The sequence below is a fragment of the Somniosus microcephalus genome, chromosome 1 (genome assembly GCF_052327205.1).
Source record: "Somniosus microcephalus isolate GS21.2 chromosome 1, FLI_Smic_1.0, whole genome shotgun sequence".
Taxonomy (NCBI): domain Eukaryota; kingdom Metazoa; phylum Chordata; class Chondrichthyes; order Squaliformes; family Somniosidae; genus Somniosus; species Somniosus microcephalus.
The window spans coordinates 40,200,612-40,224,538 of NC_140987.1; the positions used below are offsets into that span (position 1 = coordinate 40,200,612).

Sequence of the window (23,927 nt, forward strand, 5' to 3'; positions counted from 1 at the left end):
CTAGTTTCGGATTTAACTAAGACAATTTTATATTGAGTTTGAAAGTGAATCATATTATGGTCACTCTTCCCTAAAGGCCCCTTTACTACAAGGTTATTAATTAACCCTTTCTCGTTGCACAATACCAGATCTAAAATAGCCTGTTCCCTAGTTGGTTCCTCAACATACTGATCTAGAAAACTATCTTGCATACATTCCATGAATTTGTCCTCCACACTATTACTGCAAATTTGGTTTGCCCAGTCTATATGTAGATTAAAGTCCCCCATGATCACTATATTACCCTTGTTACGTGCACCTCTAATTTCCTGATTTATACTCTGCCCTACATTACAACTACTGTTTGGGGGCCTATAAACAACTCCCACCAATGTTTTCTGTCCCATGCTGTTTCTTAGCTCCACCTAAACTGATTCTACTTCTTGATTTTCAGAGCTAAGATCCTTTCTCTCTGTCTTCATCCCATCCTTTATTATCAGGGCTAACCCTCCTCCTTTTCCATTTTGTCTATCCTGTTAAGTATGTGTATTGTATTGAACAATTAACACAAAGACTTAAACGTATAACTCAAACAGGTCTTTACTGGTTGGAGGTAGGGACTATACATAGGTCTTTACTTCATGCCCACAGGCGGGAACTGAGGGGGATCAGTACCCACAGTACTATTTATACCCCTATGGCCAGGAGTGGTACTGCGTATCACTACGCCCAACAAGTAGTGCAGTCCTGTCCATAGGTTCAAAGTAGCACACATATTACATACACAACATTCCTCCCTTCCTAGCTTTACAGTCATCTCCCCATTTAACATAACGTAATAACATATATACATATATAACTTCAGGTTTACATAACAGAATAACATAGATACATAGATAACTTCATGTCAAAAACAGATCACAGATTCAGTCTCTGCGGAAAACAGTTCACAGATTCAATCTCTGTGGTGTAGTCGGTTCACGTTGCTAGAGTGACTCATTCAATAGTCCTTCCATGGATTTAACAGTTTGAACTTCCGAACTGAATTGGCTCCGTTCGGAGGGACCACGTGTGTGATCTGGTAGAGGTGATAATGGTTCAGATGGGTCATCTTCTGTTTTTACTTTTCCTTTTCTGCTTCTTGGAGACTCTCTGGGCTCCATTGTCAGCTGCCACAGCTGCCAGCTGCATGCGCAGTTCCTCCTTCTCTTCCTCCTGTTTCCGTCGTAGAGCCAGCTTCTCCCGATGTTCCGTAGACTTTTGGTGCTCCTCCATGATTTCTGCACTTTGGGAGTCGAAGTTACAAGCTGGGCAGGACAGGACATCGTAATATTCGGTGTCGTCCTGAGCTAGACCAGTGAGAGGGTCGTCTATTTCCTCCATACCTAGCTGGACGTTAGCCAGCTCTTGTTCCAAATCCAGACATCTTTCCTGAAGAGACTTCTTCATGTGTACCTCTGCATCCAGCTTTTTCTGGGCTTTCAGCAAGTCGTTTACTAGTGACCTCATTTGTGATTTTAATACTTCAACTTCCTTTGGAGATTGATTGATCGGACTATGCAATCCCTCTACCGGAGCAGCTGTTTCAGCGGTCTGTTGTTCTACGTTGACGTGAGTCAGCGTACTTTTGGCATCCAAGGGCTGCTCTGTTGCAGTCATCTCAGTCTGTGTTGCCACCTCAGCTCTTCCAATAACCTTTGAGAGCTCCGAACCCCTTTCGTTTGAATATTGAAGTTCATGTTCAAGTTTTTCCCATTTCAGAGTCCTGTCCTTCAGCATATGCAGGAGTTGGCTGACCGTTAACTCCTCTGACATCAGACGTTTTGTGTGCTCCTGCTCCATTTTCTCCATCAGCTGCTTCTGTTGTCTTTCCAGATTCTCCAACTCTATATCAAAGAACTCTTTCGTTGCATTCAACTCTTGCTCAAAACGGCGAAGCATTTGTTCTAATTGCTGTTGTAGTTTGAAATGGAGTTGAGTTCGAGCCCGGTGTCCCTCAGAAATGGGCACATCAGTAGACTTGCCAGACTCAGAATCCACAGTTAAACTATGTTGTTGTTGCTCAGTGGAATTCTGTGCTGAAACTTTGTCTTTTGCACCTGAGTTGGGCTTACCATCATCCGTTCCAGAGTCTGGGCCGACTATCTTCACCGAGTTCTCACTCGTTATTGTTTGTAGGAAATGCCAGTCCATATTCATTTTCCTAATCCACTCCCGTCCTAGTAGTGGAGGACCTCCTTCAGATATCACATATAAGTCCATTATTTGACTGTCTTCGCCCTTGTGGGCCACTGCAACCTCTATTTTCCCGATGGGGTACACTCTTTGCCCCGTGTATGTTTTCAATATAATCCCCGTATCCTGTAGGGGAATATGTTGGAATAACTTTCCGTAATCTTTCTTATTTATGACCGTCAATGCCGATCCAGTGTCCAATTCCAGTTTTACTTGGACTCCTTCTATCTGAAGAGTGACCCAAATTGTCTGGAGGTCTGCACCCTTACCAGCGTTGAGTACTCTTAAGCTAGCCAGTTCATTACAGCTTAAGCTAGCCAGTTCATTACTGCTAGCGTCTGAATCGGACTCCTGTTCGGTCACCTTGTGTACCTTTGCGTATTTTCCTTGCGGTGACTTCTTGTTGCTGGTCTTCTTCCCTGACCTGCATACTCTAGCTATATGTCCAAGCCTACCACAAGTTCTACATTCTTGGTTTTTAAACCAACACTGGTTCTGATCATGCGTTGTCTTTCCACAACGATAACATTTGCCAGAACTCACACCCAATTTGTGTGCACTGAGCTCCGGTGACCGTAGCTGCATTACTGCCGTGCCTCTCGCTGCGGCTTCGTGTGCTGCTGCCATAGTGACCGCCTTCTCAAGCGTCAGCTCATTCTCCTCGAGCAGTCGCTTTTGTGTATCCTGTTTAAATAAACCACACACAAATTTGTCTCGTAGTGCATCTGTCAATCCCGTTCCAAACTGGCAATATTTCGCTAATTTACGCAATTCCAGCAAATATTCAGCATTGCTTTCATGCTGTAGCTGCCTTCTGTCGTAAAATTTAAATCGTTCCGCTAGCATCAGCGGCGTGGGGTTTAGATGATCTTTCAGGACAGTAACAATCTCATCGAACGTCTTATCCGCCGGTTCATCTGGTGATAACAGGTGTTTCAATTGCCCGTACGTCTTCGCACCCATTAAATTTAATAATGTTAGAGCTTTATCTTGGTCACGAATTTTATTGGCCTTACAATAATTTTTTACTCTTTCAACATATATGGCCCAATCTTCGAGGTCACTATCAAAGGTGCTAATATTCCCGTGTTTAGGCATTGTAGATTTGCAATTTCTCAGATTTTATTTTCTTTACTTGTTATCAAAGATGGCGGCTTCCCGCTCTTGCCGTCGTCCTCCGCCCACAAAATGGCGGTTTTCCCGCGCTTGGCGGTCTTCACCCGTCCCCCGACGCCGTCTCCCTTCAGCCCTCGAGTGCGGCCCTTATCTTCGCCGCGATCGATAGCCCGCGCTGTGCACCGCGACTCTCGCACCTTGAGCTTCTGCAGCCGCCGCGCCTTTCAGTCCGAGTGCGGCTCTTATCTTTGGTCCCGATCGCTGGCCCGGCTGCGCCCCTCACTTCAAAGCGGCCCGGCCCTTATCTGCCGATCGCTATCGCCCTACCTCTCTCTCTTCCCCAGTCCTGTCTTTACTCCGGTTCACAAGCTGATGGAGGCTTCAGGGTCCTAATGCCTGTCTCTTCCAGTCGCTGGAAGCTGTCAGGATTTCTGCTGCCCTTCAGTTTTGAGTGGGGTGTTGAGGATTGAAACCTCTCTTCAACGTCCTGTCTTTGGACGAAGCCGCCTGGAATAACTGCCGCAGGGTAAGAGCCTGACTCGTCGCCAGTGTTAAGTATGTGTATTGTATTGAACAATTAACACAAAGACTTAAACGTATAACTCAAACAGGTCTTTACTGGTTGGAGGTAGGGACTATACATAGGTCTTTACTTCATGCCCACAGGCGGGAACTGAGGGGGATCAGTACCCACAGTACTATTTATACCCCTATGGCCAGGAGTGGTACTGCGTATCACTACGCCCAACAAGTAGTGCAGTCCTGTCCATAGGTTCAAAGTAGCACACATATTACATACACAACATATCCCATCTAAATGTTATGTATCCTGGAATATTTAGTTCCCAACCTTGGCCACTTTGCAACCACATCTCTGTTATGGTTATTAGATCAAACCTGTTCATTTCTATCTGTGCTATTAATTCATTTATTTTGTTGCAAATGCATAGTGCCTTTAGCTTTGACTTATTTCTCTTTTTCCCCTGATGTCACCTTAGTCACTGATTCCTTATAATAATAATAATAATAATAATAATAATAATAATAATCAACTTTATTGTCATTGTTAGTGCACAAGTGCAGTACAACGAAATGTAGGCTTGCGGCTCCCGAGAGTGTACATTTAGATTAAGACATTTAAACATTCAACATTCATTTGGCTTGTAATACATTAACATAAACATAACCATAATAAAGTGCATTGGCAGATGTGCAGGCTTTAGAGTTTATTTGTGGAGTTCAGTAGGATGACAGCCCTGGGAAAGAAGCTGTTCCTAAATCTGGTCGTTCGGGTGCGAATGCATCTGTAGCGTCTCCCAGATGGCAGGAGGGCGAACAGACTGGCTGGGGTGGGTAGGGTCTTTGATGATGGACCGTGACCTCCGTAAACAGCGTTTCTGGTATATGTGCTCTATGGTCGGGTGCCGGTAATGCGTTGGGCAGTTTTGACTACCCGCTGCAGGGCTTTCCGGTCATAGTAGCTACAGCTGCCATACCATACTGTGATACAGTTCGTCAGGATGCTCTCTATTGTGCAGCGGTAAAAGTTAGAGAGGATCAGGGGTGACAGGTTACATCCCTTCAGCCTCCTTAGGAAATATAGGCGCTGCTGGGCCGCCTTCACCAGAGAGGAGGTATTGAGGGACCAGGAGAGGTCTTCCGCGATGTGGACTCCGAGGAACTTTGTTACTCTCGCTGTCCCTTCCTGACCCACCCTGCTTATTTTTACCCGAAACTCTATTCTGTTCTAGAGTCTTGATATTTCTCTCGCTGCTTTTAAATTGACTCCTGAATCCTCCCGCCCCCTAAGCCAAGCTGAAACCTAGTTACAATGGCGCACAACCCCATATTCAACGTGTATAATTGAAGGCTGACCTCCTACACAATATTTAATAACTGACAGTATCTTGAATGTGGTTTGCTTAATAAGTACTCAAATATTTTTATTGCAGGAAAAACGTGGAAGATTTTACGGGACCCAGAGAAAGAAGTGACTTGGGATTGATCACGTTTGACCTAACTGCAGATATCCTTTGAATATTGTTTGCATAAACAAAACACTACAAGTAGGGTGGAACGTGTGTGCCCAGTGATGGGGTTACAGTGAAATTTGGTTATAACGATTGTATCAGGCAGGTGCCCAAATGATCCCAAAACCCAACAATCACTACATCTGAAATGTAGCAGCTGAGCGGTTGGAGTAGCACAGTAGGAGTTTAAGTATCCCATCAGTAAACTGCTATTGCACTGCTCGAACTGCCAATGAATTCTTCCCCTTCATTTAGTTAAGCTCTGCTGAAGCGAGGCTAATAGTTTATGTCCAAAGAATGTCTTCATTCTAGTATAACTTGGGATGCCTGCTGTCAGCCCAGCTTAAGTGCCAGTGAGCAGAACTGAGAGCAGGTGATCCTGTCACGTTTGAATGTAACTAGTAGGCATTCTTTCTTCTTCCCAGTACAAACTCTTCGATGCAGCCAGTAGCGGGAAAAAATAGCATGCTAAAGATGGATGAGAATTGATCAGTACAGGATACTCTTTGGTAGACGGGACCGGCGTGTTGCCGGTTGATCAAAAATTCCAGATGATGGAGAGGGTTATCTACCGAGGCTATTTTTAACAGAAATTTTTTTTAAAAATCAAGAAATGTGCTGTATACAGTAATTGGGTACTCACCTACAGAATGTTGTGTTAAATGAATGGTGGAAGATGCTTGATTTAAGTACAGTACTGCCAGTTGAGGGTAATGCAATGCAATGACTACCAGCAGCATGGGAGACACACAGTACCCCTGTAAAATGGCGGCTCGGAAGAGACTACCGGCAGCGTGGGAGAGTCAGACTCCTGTTATTGAGGTGTTCGGACTTCCGACAGCACCAAGAAGCCGAGTAGTGGCAGTTTGGAGAACTACCCCCACTGACTAACTCGGCCACCGCGGGAGACTCGGACTCGGCGACATTGCCGGTTATTGAGGTGGTGTTTTCAAAGTGAGAATTTTGCCGGTTAATAGAGAATTCCGAATATTTAGGTGCCGTTTAAACAAGAGTTTCCTGTACATCTGTATGGTGATCATTCAAAGCAGATTCCCACTGTGCTCAAGGTACATTTGCACGCAGTGAACTTGCTGTTCCCAAAATTGCCGGTGGCGCAAAGAAATGTCATGTGGCCGCGAAAGCATGGCAATAGGGGAGGGAATCGCAGCCTGTTTTTGTCGAACAATATACGACGGAAACCCGGCACTGTGCACTATCAAGCATCTATTCAACCCATTTATAGTTGGTGAATTAGTTTGTTTTGATTAATAAGACCGCGAGCTGAAATCCTGTAAGGATACTTAAAGGCTTCCAGGTTTGGCGTAGCTACAGAGCTGGGCATGCAGAGTCCGCTGGACAGGAGAACAAAGGGACAAAGCTGAAGAGTTCCGTGTTGGTAGGGAGGGTGGAGGTAGGGTTGAGTTGGAAGCACTAGGTTGAACCTTCGGTACACTCCACAGTGACAAAGGCAGTGAATCCAAGCATGGGGCTCTTTATGGCCACTTTTTTTATGGTTCTGTGATCTTATTACTCCCGGTCAAGCACATGACAGATAACACCACCCTGTTAGCCAGGAGGAAGATACAAATTCAATTATACAGATGCAAAACTTCTTAATAAAATGTACTTCCTTCTAAGAGCCCAACCATAGCTTTCTAAATTTCAGGTAAAATCCCATGTACAAGCAGTACCTTTTGCATATTGTGTTCTGTGAGTACAGGGAAGTAACTTGTATACTGATGCATTGCTTACTCAAATGCAATTTGTGCAGAGTGGCCCAGAACTCTTCAATTGTATGTCTGAGTCTTTTCATTCGGATCCATGCAGCTTTCTCCTGAAAGTCTTTTAGTAGACACCTGAATCTGGGGGTGGGGGGAAAACCAACAAAATGTAGGAAAGGGACACTTGGAAGAAGGACTCGATCTGCGTTTTGTAGCTGTAAAAATCCGGCTACAACCATTGGAATCCTGAATTTGTAGTTCCGTTGTTTTTCTGGGTCATTCCTAATATCTGCCAGAGTTTGCTTTCTGGGTGAATGTTTACAGCTGTTAAGGGAAAGAGACAAACCCATCGCCAACGTGACTTTATACACTGAATGTTGTAGGAACTGAGTAGAGGCAGAATTAAGAGTACCCCTGATTATGGTTGGTCCCATTTCAGACCCATGAATTGGAATGGAGTAGGAGCAGAATCCTAGCAGCTGTCTTTGTGACTGATAAAAATGTTTATGAGCGGCGAGAATTAAAATAACTGCTATCTATCTGAGTAATCTGTTTCATTTCCTGCCTTTTTTTTCTCAGTTCTGAAGAAGGGTCTTCGACCTGAAAAGTTGACTCTGTTTCTCTCTACGGCTGTTGCCTGGCCTGCTGAGTTTTTTCCAGCGTTTTCTGTTATTTTTAACATTTTGCCACAGTTTGATAACCTTGTTCTTGCTGCATGTTTTCTTCTTTAACTTCTTCCTACATTTGAAGCCAATATTCGACTGGAATGTCAAGCAACTGTTCCTTTATTTATCAGCGGAGTACAAAACTAAGAATAATGTAAGTATGTTTTCTAAATGCAAGACATCTGGAGAATAATCTTCAGATTCTTGGTGCCAAAGAAGGGGGAGACTTTCAAAGTAATGGTTGGGAGGAACTGCAAGAGTATCAGGGCCAAATGGCTGCCTTCTGTGTTGTAAGCTTCTGTGGCTGTGTCGGTCCCCTCTGTCATATTGCTCTTGCATTATAGTAGTGGTCCCATGGGGCTGATTTTAAACAGAGACCTGTTGCCTCTGCGTGCCACTTTCCTTGATTTACTTTTCTTCCACCACTGCTTCAAATCAAGGGCAGAGACCCACGATTCCCATTGCTAAAAGGGAAGGAACCTGGCTCTGCATTTTAACTGCAGACCCAATGATAACCCCAGATCCATGAAAATATGGGTCTCCGAATCGGTTCGGACTGTACCTCAAATACAAACATACCCGTTTAATTCTAAGGCTGTTAAGACTCTTAATTTTTGGGCTTTCACCAGATGTTTTCCTCATATTTACCACTGAGGACCTCTATACGAACCACTCCTATCAGCACCTAGGCTATAAACCATATAGAGTGAGTGTTCAGAAGGCACCGAATTCGCTTTACTTAATACAAAAGCAAAATACTGTGTATACTGGAAATCTGAAATAAAAACAGAAAATGCTGGAAGTACTCAGCAGGTCAGGCAGCATCTGTGGCGAGAGAAACAGTTTACGTTTCAGGTCGGTGACCTTTTGTCAGAGTTCTGAATCGACCTGAAACGTTAACTCTGTTTCTCTCTCCACAGATGCTGCCTGACCGGCTGAGTATTTCCAGCATTTTCTAGCTTTACTTAATCCTCTGTAAGTAGCATATTAAGTTCTGGAATGCACTGTAACCGTTGAAGCAGCAGAAAGATTAATGTTGAAAACAAATGTTAAATTGGGTAGCAAAAACTTTGTATTGGTGTTTTTAACTATCTGATGATTACTATAAAATCTCATGAATAATTCAGTGATTTCCATTCACTTCCATTTAATTTAATGAGGTGTAATTAAATTGCACAACTCTGATCCGTAAGCAGACTTAGCTACAGGTTCCTTGGGACCAAATGTCCACATACAGATGCATGGGTGATGTGATTAAACTGCTCATGTGATGGGCGCGCTCATCGGGTCAGTCCCCATCTATGGAGAGAGCTGAGGAGTTAGTGTTTCAGGGCTGGATCCCTCACCAGAACTGTTCTCCACACAGATGCAGACTGACGAGCTGAGTCTTTACAACATTTTAGAAACATAGAAACATAGGAGCAGGAGTAGGCCATTCGGCCCTTCGAGCCTGCTCCGCCATTCAACGAGATCATGGCTGATCATCCAAACCCTAGCACCCGGTCCCTACACCGACAGCCATCCCACCCAAGCCCTATCCCCGTAACCCCACGTATTTAATCCCCCCTAACACTAAGGGTCAATTTTTTTTTTATCATGGCCAATCAACCTAACCCGCACATCTTTGGACTGTGGGAGGAAACCGGAGCACCCGGAGAAAACCCACGCAAACACGGGGAGAACGTGCAAACTCCACACAGACAGTCACCCGAGGCCGGATTTGAACCCGGGTCCCTGGCGCTGTGAGGCAACAGTGCTAACCGCTATGCCACCGTGCTGCCTTTTCTTCTAGATCTCCAGCACCTGAAGTTTTGTGCTTTTTGTAATCCAGAGACATGAGTTCAAATCCCACCAAGGCAGCTGTGGAATTGAAATTCTGGCATTAAAAAGCTAGTATCAGTATTAGTGAATGTGAAACGACCGAATTGTCGTAAAAACCCACCTGGTTCACTAATGTCCTTCAGGAAAGGAAATCTGCCGTCCTTACCCGGTCTGGCCTATATGTGACTCCAGACCCACAGCAACGTGGTTGACTCTTAACTGCCCTCTGAAACGGCCTAGCGAGCCACTCAGTTGTATCAAATCGCTAGGAAAAACGGCAGCGGTTCTAGAAGGCGGCTCACCACCACCTTCTCGAGGGCAATTAGGGGTGGGCAGTAAATGCTGGCCTTGCCAGCGATGCCTGCATCCCCAGGAATGCATAAAAAAAAAGTGTTGTGTACTTAAGTTAATTAAGGTCTTTTTGTAAATGCAGGCACTGAACCAGGTTGTTCTCTGGGACAAGATTGTCCTTCGAGGAGACAAGACAATGTTGGAACTGAAAGACGTGAAGTCAAAATATTTCTTCTTCGATGATGGAAATGGCCTCAAGTAAGCAATTTACGCACATCTGTCCACTAAAGGTGTCCTCTTAACGGAGCAGCATTACTTAAGCTGCAGCTCCATTAAAGCAATCGTAAGTGTTTGAATTAATGTTCCATCTCTATTGCGTGAATGACAGTTATTCCCAGGTGAGGCAAACCAAATGATTTACAGTCGTCATAGGAAGGAGTGAGAGAAGAAAAATTGAACTAAAAATAGAAGACGTTGGTAATAATACAGGTCCGTTAACATCTGAAAATAGATGAAAGCTTCGGTGGGACCTTTGCCTGAAACTGTTCTGAAGCAAGGGTCCCACTCAAAACGTTATCCGGTCTTTTCGCTTCAGGTGCTGGCCTGTGTATTTATAGCATTTTTTCTCTCTTTGTTACAAACAGGAGTGGATTGTGTAGTTGCTTCCCTTACCCAATCCTTCATTGTAAGTGTGACCAAATACTCAGCACCCTATTATGGAATTAATTTACACAAAGGCTTAAATGAAAGTGTCACAATAGGCTGCCGCAGTAACTCTGCGTTGAGCGTAAATCTGCACTATTCTTGGTGGGGGGTGCGTGTTAAGTTTTCCCTGCTCCACCGTTCAGCTTAATTCTTGATCTGAACTATTCTGGCCAGTATGGTGCTGTTTCCAGTCAGTGGAATTTCCCTCGTGTGAAGGGAAAAGAGGAAGACAAAATCAGGAAGATATTGTAACTGGCTGACTGAGTTTTCTAACGGCTGTGAATCAGCCAAAGGGAGCACCAGTGGAGGTCTGCAAGCAGGCTGCCCTTCCTCTTGAAAGCGGATGTGTGAATCAAAGCGGAGCGAAGGTAGACATGGCAATAAGCTTTGGCGTAAAGTGAATGTGATCTGAGCTGTTGTAAATGGGAGTTGTAGCTTGGCCCCCTCTCCCAACATCCCTTCCACCCCCCGCCCACCCATCCAAGGATTAACTGGGATTCCTGCCGAGATGATTAATAATCTCGACTGGGTGAGAGGTGCGCAATAAAGTAATCCAGTCTCTTTCATTGAATCCAGGATGTAAAAGTGAGAGTCTGGAAAATAACAAACTTTTTAATAGTCTGTAGTGGTACAGGTAGACTATCCTTTATCCGAAAACCTTGGGACCAGCTGTGTTTCGGTTTTCGGAATTTTTCGGATTTCAGAAGGTTTTCATCTCCGTATCTGACAACAAACACTGTTGCTTAGCAACAGCTTGTAAACACTTGGGCCCTGCCTTGGAAGCGTCTCTGAAGCTGTTGCTAAGCTACAGAGACTCTTTCCACAGCCTGACTGTTTAAAAAAATGCTAGGGGAAGAAAAAAAACGCATGGGGAAGAAAAAAACCTAACAAAACGGCTGCTGATTTCTGCCGTTAGATCGAGGTTTCCGGCTCCCCCTGCTCCGTATCTGAATTCCTTGACTTAGCGGGGGTCTGGGGCTCGACTGCCACCGCCAGTTGTGGGAAAGCCGGATATCGGCTGACTCCTACACTAAGCTGGCCCGCAAATCAGGTGGGGGGGGGGGGGGGGAGGGGGGAAGAAAAGACTATCTGACGGGCCGCTGCAGCTATCGGACAGGCCGCTGTATTGTTGGGTTCACTCTCCCGGTACCTCCTTCACACTGCCTGGCTCGGCCTGCAATCTCCTACCCAGGAGGGAACTCTGTGACCCTCTGCCCTGCTCACAGGGAAAGGCAGAGCTCCCGGACCACTCCTGTCATGTTTGGCGCCACTCGGGTCATGTCGTGCGCACGACTTACGCTCCACGAAAAAACTTTCGGTTTTTAGAGGTTTTCGGTTTTCGGAAGTGCGGATAAAGGATAGTCTACCTGTATAACTAAGGGATGTCGAACAGGGATTGGTGATTACGGGAAAGTTGGGAGTGGCAGGGTGTAATATCATGAGTTGGAAGTTGTTTGTCTTTCAATAAATTATCAATCCAAAGGCTTAGATTAGGTTTATACTATCAGTGGTGTTGTGTAGCCTGTGCACCTGCTACACTTGAAAGGGCTTTCAATTTTTGCAGTTAATGCCTATTGCTGTAACTTTAGATTATTGCGGAAACTAAAGTAATGTGGTTAGCTATTGGTAGTGTTCTAAAACCCTTAGTATATCACGCCGTTCATTGGAATTTGGGATTTCTGCATCTCGTTCCCACTATTGCTGTTGCTAACTTGCTCGTAGTTTTAATCATCCAAAATAAACTGAAACGCCTAATGGCGGTAGTAAACTCTGAGGTATGTGCACATATATATTGGGGTGTCTGATTATTCTTAGCAGTTGGGTGGACCTTTTCTCGCAGCAGCCTGTGGTGTGGTTAAAGTCCCAGAAACATGCACACCGTATCGTTGCTAGTTTGTGTCCCATGAAACATAGAAACATAGAAGATAGGAGCAGGAGTAGGCCATTCGGCCCTTCGAGCCTGCTCCGCCATTCAACAAGATCATGGCTGATCATCCAAACCCTAGCACCCGGTCCCTACACCGACAGCCATCCCACCCAAGCCCTATCCCCGTAACCCCCCCTAATACTAAGGGTCAATTTTTATCATGGCCAATCAACCTAACCCGCACATCTTTGGACTATGCTGAGTTCATAGAATCATAGAAATTTGCGGCATAGAAGGAGGCCATTCGGCCCATTGTGTGCGTGTCAGCCGAAAAAGAGCTACCCGGCCTAATCCCACTTTCCAGCTCTTGTTCCGTAGCCTTGTAGATTGCAGCACTTCAAGTGCATATCCAACTTAAAAGTTTTCCTCAACTCCCCTCTAATCCTTCTACCAAATACTTTAAATCTATGCCCCCTGGTTATTGACACCTCTGCTGAGGGGAAATAGGACCTTCCTCGCCACTATCTAGGCCCCTCATAATTTTATACACCTCAATTAAGTCTCTCCCCTCCGCCTCCTCTGTTCCAAGGAAAACAACCCAGCCTAACCAATCTTTCCTCATAGCTAAAATACTCCAGTCCTGGCAACATCCTCGTAAATCTCCTCCGTACCCTCTCCTGTTCAATCACATCTTTCATGCGGTGTCCAGAACTGTATGCAGTTAGTTGCTCTTGGCCAGGAATATGGTGCTACAATTGGCCTCAGCTCCCCTGGCCCAGGGAGAGGAGAAAGCAGCCAGAATTCCCATTCTGATTGCTTTCCCGCTGGGAAGTTCACGTGGATAAGATGTGATGTTCCACATTTCTCCACCTGCAGTCTAAATCACATGACCTTCGCTGTGTTGACTAATGACGTGGTGAAATATCAGCGCTTTGTACATCCCTGCGTGAGCCGGTGCTTTTGCAGGAAGAATGGAGAAGGTTGGAGAGTGGGGATAGATTAAATGTTCAGTCATTAGTACTTGCAGTACCATCAAGGACCTCCTGGTGCCATTGCTGAGCTTCGAGAAGTTACCGTTCCCGACAGCCCCACCAACTGAGGTTACTATCTATTGAAGCCATTGGATGCTTGATCCCATTTAATTTTTTTTTCAGCTAACTTTTGAAATGCATGTACAATGTGTGGTGTCTATAGTGCGTATTATGACTGTCGCCCCTATAACCCATGTGAACTGTGGTGATGCTGGGAAATGGTGAAGCACTTAGTAACATTAGCATTAAAAGTGATCGAGTATCTGCACATTACAGCACTGACAAAAGTCCTGAAATAGTCTGCATCAGAACTTCTTGTGGGTGTTGGAGTGGATTTTTTAAATAAATGAAACCGCTTGAGGCTGTAATGTCTATCCATGTTCAATGTGACAAAGATTTTCGTTATTCAAAATGGTCGACCCTGTGCATTTTCTGCTTTCAACTTGCCAACCTAATTGCACGATCTTTCGTGCTGAGTGTTTTTAAAACTTGCCAATCTTTTTTAATTCGCCACAACAACTGCTTGGCATTTAAATAGTAAAACATTACAGGGCACTTCACAGGAACGTAATCAGATAACATTTGAAACTGAGCCACAAGGAGATGTTAGGACAGGTGACCAAAACTTGGTCAAAGAGAGACGTTTTAAGGAGCGTCTTGAAGGGGGGGGGGGGGGGGAGGAGGGAGGAGAGGTTTAGGGAGGGAATTCCAGAGCTTAGGGCCCAGACAGCTGAAGGCATGGCCACCAATGGAGGGGCAAAGGATGCACAAGAATCCAGAATTGGTGGAATGCAATGTTCTCATAGAAACATAGCAGATAGGAGCAAGAGTAGGCCCTTATTTAAAAAGGGCAGTGGACAGAAGGCTGGAAACTATAGACCGGTTAGCCTAACATCTGTGGTAGGTAAAATATTGGAGTCCATTATTAAGGAGACAGTAACAGGACATTTGGATAATCATAATTTAATAGGACAAAGTCAGCATGGTTTTATGAAGGGGAAGTCATGTTTGACAAATTTGCTGGGGTTCTTTGAGGAAGTAACATATAGGGTGGATAAAGGGGAACCAGTGGACGTAGTGTATTTAGACTTCCAAAAGGCATTTGACAAGGTGCCACACAAAAGATTATTGCTTAAGATAAAAAATCATGGGATTGGGGGTAATATTCTGGCATGGATAGAGGATTGGCTATCTAACAGAAGGCAGAGAGTTGGGATAAATGGTTCATTCTCGGACTGGCAATCAGTAACTAGTGGTGTTCCGCAGGGGTCAGTGCTGGGTCCCCAACTCTTTACAATCTATATTAACAATTTGGAGGAGGGGACCGAGTGTAACATATCAAAGTTTGCAGATGATACTAAGATGGGAGGGAAAGTAGTGAGTGAGGAGGACATAAAAAACCTGCAAGGGGGCATAGACAGGCTAAGTAAGTGGGCAGAGATTTGGCAGATGGAATACAATACTGGAAAGTGTGAGGTTATGCACTTTGGCAGGAAAAATCGTAGAGCAAGTTATTATCTTAATGGCAAGAAACTGGAAAGTACTGAAGTACAAAGGGATCTGGGAGTCCTGGTGCACAAAACTCAAAAGGTTAGTATGCAGGTGCAGCAAGTGATTAAGAAGGCCAATGGAATGTTGGCTTTCATTGCTAGGGGGATAGAATATAAAAATAGGGAGGTATTGCTTCAGTCGTACAAGGTATTGGTGAGACCGCACCTGGAATACTGCATACAGTTTTGGTGTCCATACTTAAGAAAAGACATACTTGCTCTCGAGTCAGTACAAAGAAGGTTCACTCGGTTAATCCCGGGGATGAGGGGATGGACATATGAGGAGAGGTTGAGTAGATTGGGACTCTACTCATTGGAGTTCAGAAGAATGAGAGGCGATCTTATTGAAACATATAAGATTGTGAAGGGGTTGGATCGGGTGGATGCGGGGAGGATGTTCCCGATGATGGGTGAAACTAGAACTAGGGGGCATAGTCTTAGAATAAGGGGCTGCTCTTTCAAAACTGAGATGAGGAGGAACTACTTCACTCAGGGTGGTAGGTCCATGGAATATGCTGCCCCAAGAAGCTGTAGAAGCTACATCATTACATAAATTTAAAACAGAAATAGACAGTTTCCTAGAAGTAAAGGGAATTAAGGGTTACGGGGAGCGGGCAGGAATTTGGACATGAGTCCAGGTTCGGATCGGTCATGGCCCTGTGGGTAGCGGAGCGGGCCCAGGGGCCATGTAGCCTGATCCTGCTCCTATTTCGTGTGTCTAATTCTGTTAGATTCAGGAGATGGTTCAGTGATAGTAGATTGGCAGTTAGGATCAGATCAGCCATGATCTTATTGAATGGCGGAGCAGGCTCGAGGGGCCGATTGGCCTACTCCTGCTCCTATTTCTTATGTTCTTATTTGGCCCCTTGAGCCTGCTTCGCCATTCAATGCAATCATGGCTGATCATCCAAATTCAGTACCCTGTCCCTGCTTTCTCCCCATATCCCTTGATCCCCTTAGCCTTAAGAAATATATCCAACTCCTTCTTGAATATATTTAATGAATTGGCCTCAACTGTCTTCTGTGGTAGAGAATTCCACAGGTTCACCACTCTCTGGGTGAAGAAATTCCTCCTCATCTCAGTCCTAAATGGCTTACCCCTTATCCTTAGACTGTGACCGCTGGTTCTGGAATTCCCCGCCATCGGGAACAGCCTTCCTGCATCTAGTCTGTCTAGTCCTGTTAGAATTTTATAAGTTTCAATGAGATCCCCTCTCATTCTTCTAAACTCTAGCGAATATAAGCCCAATTGCCCCAATCTCTCCTCATACACCATTCCTGCCATCCCAGGTATCAGTCTGGTGAATCTTCGCTGCACTCCGGAGGGTTCTAGGGCTGGAGAAAGTTAGAGATAGGGAAGAGGCGAGGCCATGGAGGAATTTGAACACGAGGAGAAACATTTTGAAATCGAAGCATTGCTGGACTGAGAGCCCATGTAGGTCAGCGAGCACGGGGTGAATTGGACTTGGGGCCGAGTCAGGAGTTGCAGTTCATCTGATCTACATGTGTAAATGCTTGCGTTGTCCCAATAAAATCTAATTAGTACATTTTGGCGTTTTCTTTTGACAGGGGAAATGAAAACATCACGTTGACTCTGTCCTGGAACGTGGTCCCAAACGCTGGGATTCTGCCTCTTGTAATGGGTTCAGGTCACAGTTCTGCCGCGTTTCCAGATTCCTACGAGATGACAAAGAGCTATTGAACTTTTGACTCTTTTCCTTTGTTATAGTACCTTTTATTGTTGTAATTTGAAGCTCATAACTCGGAACATATTTTTATATCCAAATATCATGTCTGTGTGGCTGGGGTGAAAAAATCTGAAAATTCCCCCAAATGAAACTAAAATGGGTGACTTTTGTATTTTTTGTAACAGGCGCACAAGAAATCTTTTTGCATTGTAATGTTCTGTGTTCTGATTTAATTCCCATTATATAACTGAGTTGGACTGCATTTGGTGAAGGGGTGGGGGAGATTTATTTCTGCGCGCTAATTGTAACACGGTCACAAGCGCACGGATGTCACAACTAGTTCCCAGGAAATCTCTTCCCGCCGCCCCCCCCCCCCCCCCCCCCCCCCAAAAAAAAAGTGTGGGAAACACTTTCTCCCTAGAGTATTTAATTGTTATGTTGTCCACATTTACACCATGAGCTCTATACATTTTTCTTTTCAAAAGCCTATATTATTGTTGTTTCTTTGCCAGCCATGACAGTTTAGGTCTACTGGGGGGGGGGGGGGAGAAACTCTGTCTTAACTGCTGTGCTTTCTCTGCTTCCCTACCCCTAACCAAAAAAAGGCCACTTGACTCAATTTGTATCTTTGAAGAAAATGACTGCCTCCCTATTAATTATGGTACTTATTAATTCATCCTCCAACTTCTGAAGCTCTAGTCATAACATTTGCTATGCTCACTGTAAGAAGTCCCTGTTTATTCAGCAGGGTAAGGATTTTCTTTTTTACACAGGATGAAAAATGGAATCCTATTCCTCAAATGTAAACCGACTGTTTTATTTTAGGAAGGACTGTTTTTTTCATGTTTTTTTTCTTTGCTTGTACATTAAAAACACACACAAAGTAAATTGAAGCATGAGTATTTATATCGAGTGTTCTGAAGACGTTAACTGCTGGAGTCCGAACTTTGCTTGTACCTTACAGCACAACAGCTTTTATACTGTATAATTACTGTGAATTGCAACAACAAAAAAATACAGCAATGTGCATATTCTGTAGAACAGAATATATTAAATCCTTTTCTTTGTGGTATATTTTTTGATGCTTTGCGAAACTTACTGTGCATGGGTGGGTATCGATATTCGAAGCCTGGGCCTGAGGAAGATTTTTAAACTGATTAAGGTTAGGGTGATTGTACCAGAGAACAAGCATGTGTTTGAATAAAGGGTTTCTTTTTTATTTTGTCTGTGAAGAGTTAACCAGTTGTGACTTTTATTTTCTTGCTGCCCCCCTCCCCACCCCTTGATGAATTTATATAAATTAAAGGAAGCCAGACACGTACCAGGCCATCTGATGTTCTGCCTAACGTTTCATGACTTCATACTCTGGGATGACCCTAGACACTCGGACTGTGTGTGTGTGTGTGTGTTGTCTTTATGCCGTGGCGTTGTCTGTATTGCAGTGACCGATAATTTAGCGCTGCATCTTGTAACAGTGGAGCAACATTGGAAGTTGAATGACAAAATGCAATTTGTGCACTGCTGTAACACTCGGGCAGTTTTTTTTTCAATCTTGTGTAATTCAGTGCTGCAAAAGCACGTGTACATTTGTTTTGCTGAGCTTCCATGGAGAGACGATGGGGCACCCTAAAACTAATCTCGGCGTACACTTAAAAGATTTCCCATGTTTTCTAAAATTGATTTTATAATTAGAATCCCCATCATCATCCCTTTGTGAATGGTTCACAGAAACATAGAAGATAGGAGCAGGAGTAGGCCATTCAGCCCCTCGAGCCTGCTCCACCATTCAATGAGATCATGGCTGATCATCCAAGTTCAGTACCCTGTCCCTGCTTTCTCCCCATACCCCTTGATCCCTTTAGCCTTAAGAAATATATCTAACTCCTTCTTGAATACATTTAATGAATTGTCCTCCACTGCCTTGTGTGGTAGAGAATTCCACAGGTTCACCACGCTCTGGGTGAAGAAATTCCTCCTCATGCTTTTTTTTTGCTCTCTGAACTTTGGCAAACTGACATTGGATATATCAGTGGCTTGGGGTAACTTGCAGGAGTTACACCAACAGATTTTTTTTTGGGGTGTGGGGGGTGTGGGTTGTTGGTGCTGTTGGGGAGGGTTTAAACTAGCTTGGCAGGGGGATGGGCACCAGCATAAAGGAGAACATGGTGCATAAAAGTGAGTGTGTTGGATAGTACTAGAGAAGAAAGTAGTACCAGAGGCGGGAGTAGTACCATATTAGATAGGAGCAGATTAAGAAAGACTACGAAAAATTCAGAAATGGGTTTAGAATGCATGTACGTAAATGCACAACGTGCGGTGAATAAGGCTGGTGAGCTACAAGCACAATTAGCCGTGTGGCAATACGATGTGGTAATAACGGAAACGTGGCTTAAAAACAGTGAGGACTGGGCACTTAATATTCAAGGGTACAAGGTGTTCAGAAAAGATAGGGAAGGTAAAAAGGGAGGTGGGGTGGCAGTGCTATTTAAGGAAGACGTAGTGTTGGAAAGGGAATGTTCTTGAGGGCAAGGACAGAATCCATTTGGTTAGAGTTGAGGAGCAAAAAGGGTATGATCACGCTATTGGGGGTATTCTAGAAACAGAAAAATAGGAGCAGGAGTAGGCCATTCAGCCCTTCAAGCCCGTCCCACCATTCAATATGATCATGGCTGATCCTCTATCTCAATACCATATTCCCACTCTCTCCCCATACCCCTTGATGCTTTTTGTGTCCAGAAATCTATCTCTCCTTAAATATATTCAGTGACTTGGCCTCCACAGCCTTCTGTGGTAGAGAATTCCACAGGTTCACCACCCTCTGAGTGAAGAAATTTCTCCTCAGCTCAATCCTAAATGTCCTACACCGTATCCTGAGACTGACCCCTCATTCTGGACCCCCCAGCCAGGGGAAACATCCTCCCTGCATCCAGTCTGTCTAGCCCTGTCAGAATTGTATATGCTTCAATGAGATCCCCTCTCATTCTTCTAAACTCTATTGAATACAGGCCTAGTCGACCCAATCTCTCCTCATACCACAGTCCTGCCATCCCAGGAATCAGTCTGGTGAACCTTTGCTGCACTCCCTCTGTGGCAAGTATATCCTTTCTTAGGTAAGGAGACCAAAACTGCACACAGTACTCCAGGTGTCGTCTCACCAAGGCCCTGTATAACTGTAGTAAGACATCCTTGCTCCTGTACTCATTCCTCTTGCAATGAAGGCCAACATACCATTTGCCTTCCTAACTGCTTGCTGCAGTTCTATAGGCCTCCAAATAGGTATAGGAGTAAATCTGCAGGGAAATCGCAGAGATATGCAAGATCTATAGAGTGGTGACATTGGGGGACTTTAATTACCCAAATATCGATTGGGATAATGCCAGGGTAAAGGGAAAGAAGGGAGAGGAATTTCTGAAATGTGTTCAGGAGAATTTCCTTGACCATTATGTTCTTGGCCCAACTAGGAAGGAGGCATTGCTGGATCTGGTGCTGGTGCATAAGATGGGCCAGGTCGACCAAGTGTCTGTGGGAGAACACGTGGGTACAAGTGATCATCGTATCATAAGATTTCGATTAGCAATGGAGAGAAGCAACAACAACAACTTGTATTTATATAGCGCCTTTAACGTAGTAAAACATCCCAAGGTGCTGCACAGGAGTATTAAAAGACTGGATAGGCACTTGAGGGAAATAAACTTGCAGGGCTACGGAAATAGAGCGGGGGAGTGGGACTGACTGGATTGCTCTGCAGTGAGCCTGCGTGGACTCGGGCCGAATGGCCGCCTGTGCCATTATGACTCTGACTATGCTGACAATGACTTGTGGTGGAATTCCAATCATTTTCTTCCTTCTCTTGTTGGCAAGGCACTTTATCACCTGAACATGCCTGGTCGAGATAAGCAACTTGGCATCTGGTGGAAGCGTGAGTGTAATTGTAATTATCCCAGGCTGGGATTTGAACCAGGGTATTTCAACCCTTCGTATCTATCACACCATGTTGCTCTGCAATATCTTTTGTTTACATACTGGTCTATTCCTACCATTAATCTGAAAGCATATGCAAAAAAATCTTGAGAGAACACTGGATTTTGACAGTGCAGATTTACATTTAGTATGTTTTACACAAGAGTTTCTATATTAATACACTTTTGGGTACTTGGCGTTCATTGAATTACAGACAGTCCTTGCACTGTGGCGTTAATTCAGGCTCCTCACTTTTACATTTTTTTTTAGCTCACGTTAGAAATTTTCTGTAACAGTATTAACCTAAAAGCCAATGGTTTAATATTGCAATTTAGTACAAACTGGATTTCACACTGGTTTGGAAAAACATCTCTTTTTCAACAACAACAGCTTGTATTTATATAGCGCCTTTAATATAGTAAAACGTCCCAAAGCGCTTCACAGGAATATTAAAAGACAAAAAAATTTTGACACTGAGCCACATGAGAAATTAGGGCAGGTATCCAAAAGCTTGGTCAAAGAGGTAGGTTTTAAGAAGCATCTAAAGGAGGAAAGGGAGGTAGTGAAGCGGAGAGGTTCAGGCAGGGAATTCCAGAGCTTAGGGCCAAGGCAACAAGGCGCGGCCACCAATGATTGAGCGATTATAATCAGGGATGCTCAAGAAGGCAGAATTAGAGGAGTGCAGATATCTCGGGATTGTGGGGCTGAAGGAGATTACAGTAATAGGAAGGGGCGAGGCCATGGTGGGATTTGAAAACAAGGATGAGAATTTTGAAATCGAGGCGTTCTTAACCGGGAGCCAATGTAGGTCAGCGAGCACAGGGGTGATGGGTGAACGGGACTTGGTGCGAGTTAGGACACGGGCAGCCGAGTTTTGGATGACCTCAAGTTTGAGTAGGGTAGAATGTGGGAGGCCAGCCAGGAGTGCGTTGGAATAGTCAAGTTTAGAGGTAAGAAAGGCATGGATGAGGGTTTCAGCAGCGGATGAGCTGAGGCAATGGTGGAGGCTCAGGCGATGTTACGGAGGTGGAAATAGGTCTTAATTATGCCGCGGATGTGTGGTCGGAAGCTCATTTCACGGTCAAATATGACACCAAGGTTGCGAACAGTGGTTCAGCCTCAGACAGATGTTGGGGAGAGTGTTAAAATAGAATGTTTTCATTGGAATGTTAAAAGTAAACTAGTAATTACTTTAAAAAAAAATAAAAGGGCGGGCGGGACGAGGCTGCTTTTACTTTTGGACAAAGCATGAATCAGTGGTGTAAATTTGCATAGATATCGTTCATGCAACTTTGGGGTTTTTTGAAGAAGAGGCAAAAAGCTGGTTCCAAGAGTCTCCAGTTTTGATATTTTCTGAGAGACTTCTAAAGCTTTTATTTTATGTTTTCATCCTCCCCCCCCGGCCATATTTATCAAGATTCTGCCTTGCTGGCAAAAGAGGGAACCATTGCTGCAAATAGTATAGGGGCAGTTTCTAATGCAACCTTTTCAACTAATGGCCTAATCTTTAATTTCTAAGCGTGTTACTAATTACAAGCATTTGATGTTTGTGAGGGAAAGAACATTCTTTTTTGGAGGGGGTGGGTGGGAATCTAAATTGCTGAAATGCTTTCCTGATATCACGTGACCAGCCGTCAATGTTCTCAAAGGTGCCTTTTAAATAACCGACATGAGCTGGGAATGTGGTGCTGCTCATGTCAAACTTCAAACATGTTTTTTTTTCAATAAAGCGAATTGAATTTTAATTTGTTTCTGACCCACCGCTTTTAACCTCAGTGCATAAATCAAGCTGTGAATTTGCTTTCCTTCGAGCAGTCGCACACTCCTTGAACTCAAACGTTGCCATCAAGTGAAGAGGTAAAGTCCCATTGGCGACGGCTAACCCAGCGCTGAAGCATGAGCAGCACCTGAAACTTGCCTGATCTGCGTGGCTTTTTTTTGTTGTAAACTTCCAAGAGCCACCTTTTTAGAGACACAGCTCCTCTCAAATACTATTTGCATTCTTTGTCTTGACAAAGGGTTTGACCTGAAACGTTGACTCTATTTTCTCTCCACGGATGTTGCCTGGCCTGCTGAGTTTTTCCAGCATTTTCTGTTGCTATTTGCATTCTATAGTTGCGGAGAGATTGAAGCTGATCTGCAAGCATGTTGTACAAGAACATTAGTGAAATTGTAACTCTTGTATGTGCAACTCGTTACCAATAGGTGTCACTGTTTCTCCCCCCCCCCCCCCCTCTCTCTGGCTAATATATTTCTGGTTAAGTAAAGCACAGACTGGGATTATGAATCGAATTATTATATAATGTTTTGGTCAATGTGTTGGCAAACGGTCCTCCATACCTTTTATGTTTGAATCTACATGATGCACCAAGAGAAGGAAATGTTTGAACTTTGTTCTGTGCTTCAATGTTCTTGCATTCAATGTTCTTTCAATGCAATCATTGCACATACTAAATTTGCTGCAGAGGTCTGTTTTCAGCATGAATATTTTAAATTATCGGCTGTGGTTTAATTACTGCTGTTGGTTGGATAGAACATTTTTGAGCAGTTCAAGGATGATCCAACGCGCCAAAAGTAACGAAAACTGTTCAAACTTTTCAAAGTCGCTCAGCGCCCAACAGAATTTCAGGTCACAGGAAATTTCGAAGATATAAAATAACTCGGAAATACGCAATTAAAATCTTTGCTTGCCTCCATTTTATTGTCTGATTCATCCTTTTGATATATTTTTTTTCATTTTCTAGATCTGCTCACTGAGATGGATGAGCAACATCAGCTTCAAGCAAACTCCGCCTACCAGAGGTTAAATACAGGATATTGCTGCGTTGACTCTCGCTCAGCAGGATGTCTTAACCCCAGCCCGAGAGGAGGACCCTCCAAATAACTGGAATTTTTTTCCTTTCCATTTCCACGCACCACCCATAAATTTGGAACTGTGTGCCGCTTTTTAACGGCGTTTTCAAACTGACACACCACTGGGTTGAGAACCCAAACTACTGTATCCTGAAACATTCTAAAGTAATAGATCAAGAGCATAATGTAATAATATACATTCAGCTGGACTTGATTTGAACAGGCCCCAGAGGTGATGGGACCAAAGAAGTCAATGGCACCACCCACTTTTATCTATCTTCCCTGCACTTATCTAGTACTCTTTTTTTTCTCCTTCCCTTCCCCCTGACTCCTATAAAATACCTTGGGATATTTTCTACATCAAATCTGTTATGTAAATGCTGTTTGTTTATAGAAGTTAATGAAGCCTGCACAT

At 44.1% G+C, this 23,927-nt stretch overlaps 1 protein-coding gene across 2 annotated transcripts in view; it reads left to right on the forward strand.

Annotated features, from left to right (window-relative positions):
• Positions 1 to 17,925, forward strand: part of spcs3 (signal peptidase complex subunit 3) — a 41,324-nt gene extending 23,399 nt beyond the window's left edge. For both annotated transcript variants that reach the window (XM_085978098.1, XM_085978135.1), the window contains exons 2-5: positions 5,283 to 5,356; positions 7,824 to 7,900; positions 10,001 to 10,116; positions 16,581 to 17,925. In XM_085978098.1, the coding sequence (XP_085834224.1) occupies positions 5,283 to 5,356; positions 7,824 to 7,900; positions 10,001 to 10,116; positions 16,581 to 16,713 (400 nt within the window). In that variant the 3' untranslated portion in view covers positions 16,714 to 17,925. The remainder of the gene's footprint in view (positions 1 to 5,282; positions 5,357 to 7,823; positions 7,901 to 10,000; positions 10,117 to 16,580) is intronic.
• The last annotated feature ends 6,002 nt before the right edge of the window (positions 17,926 to 23,927 follow it).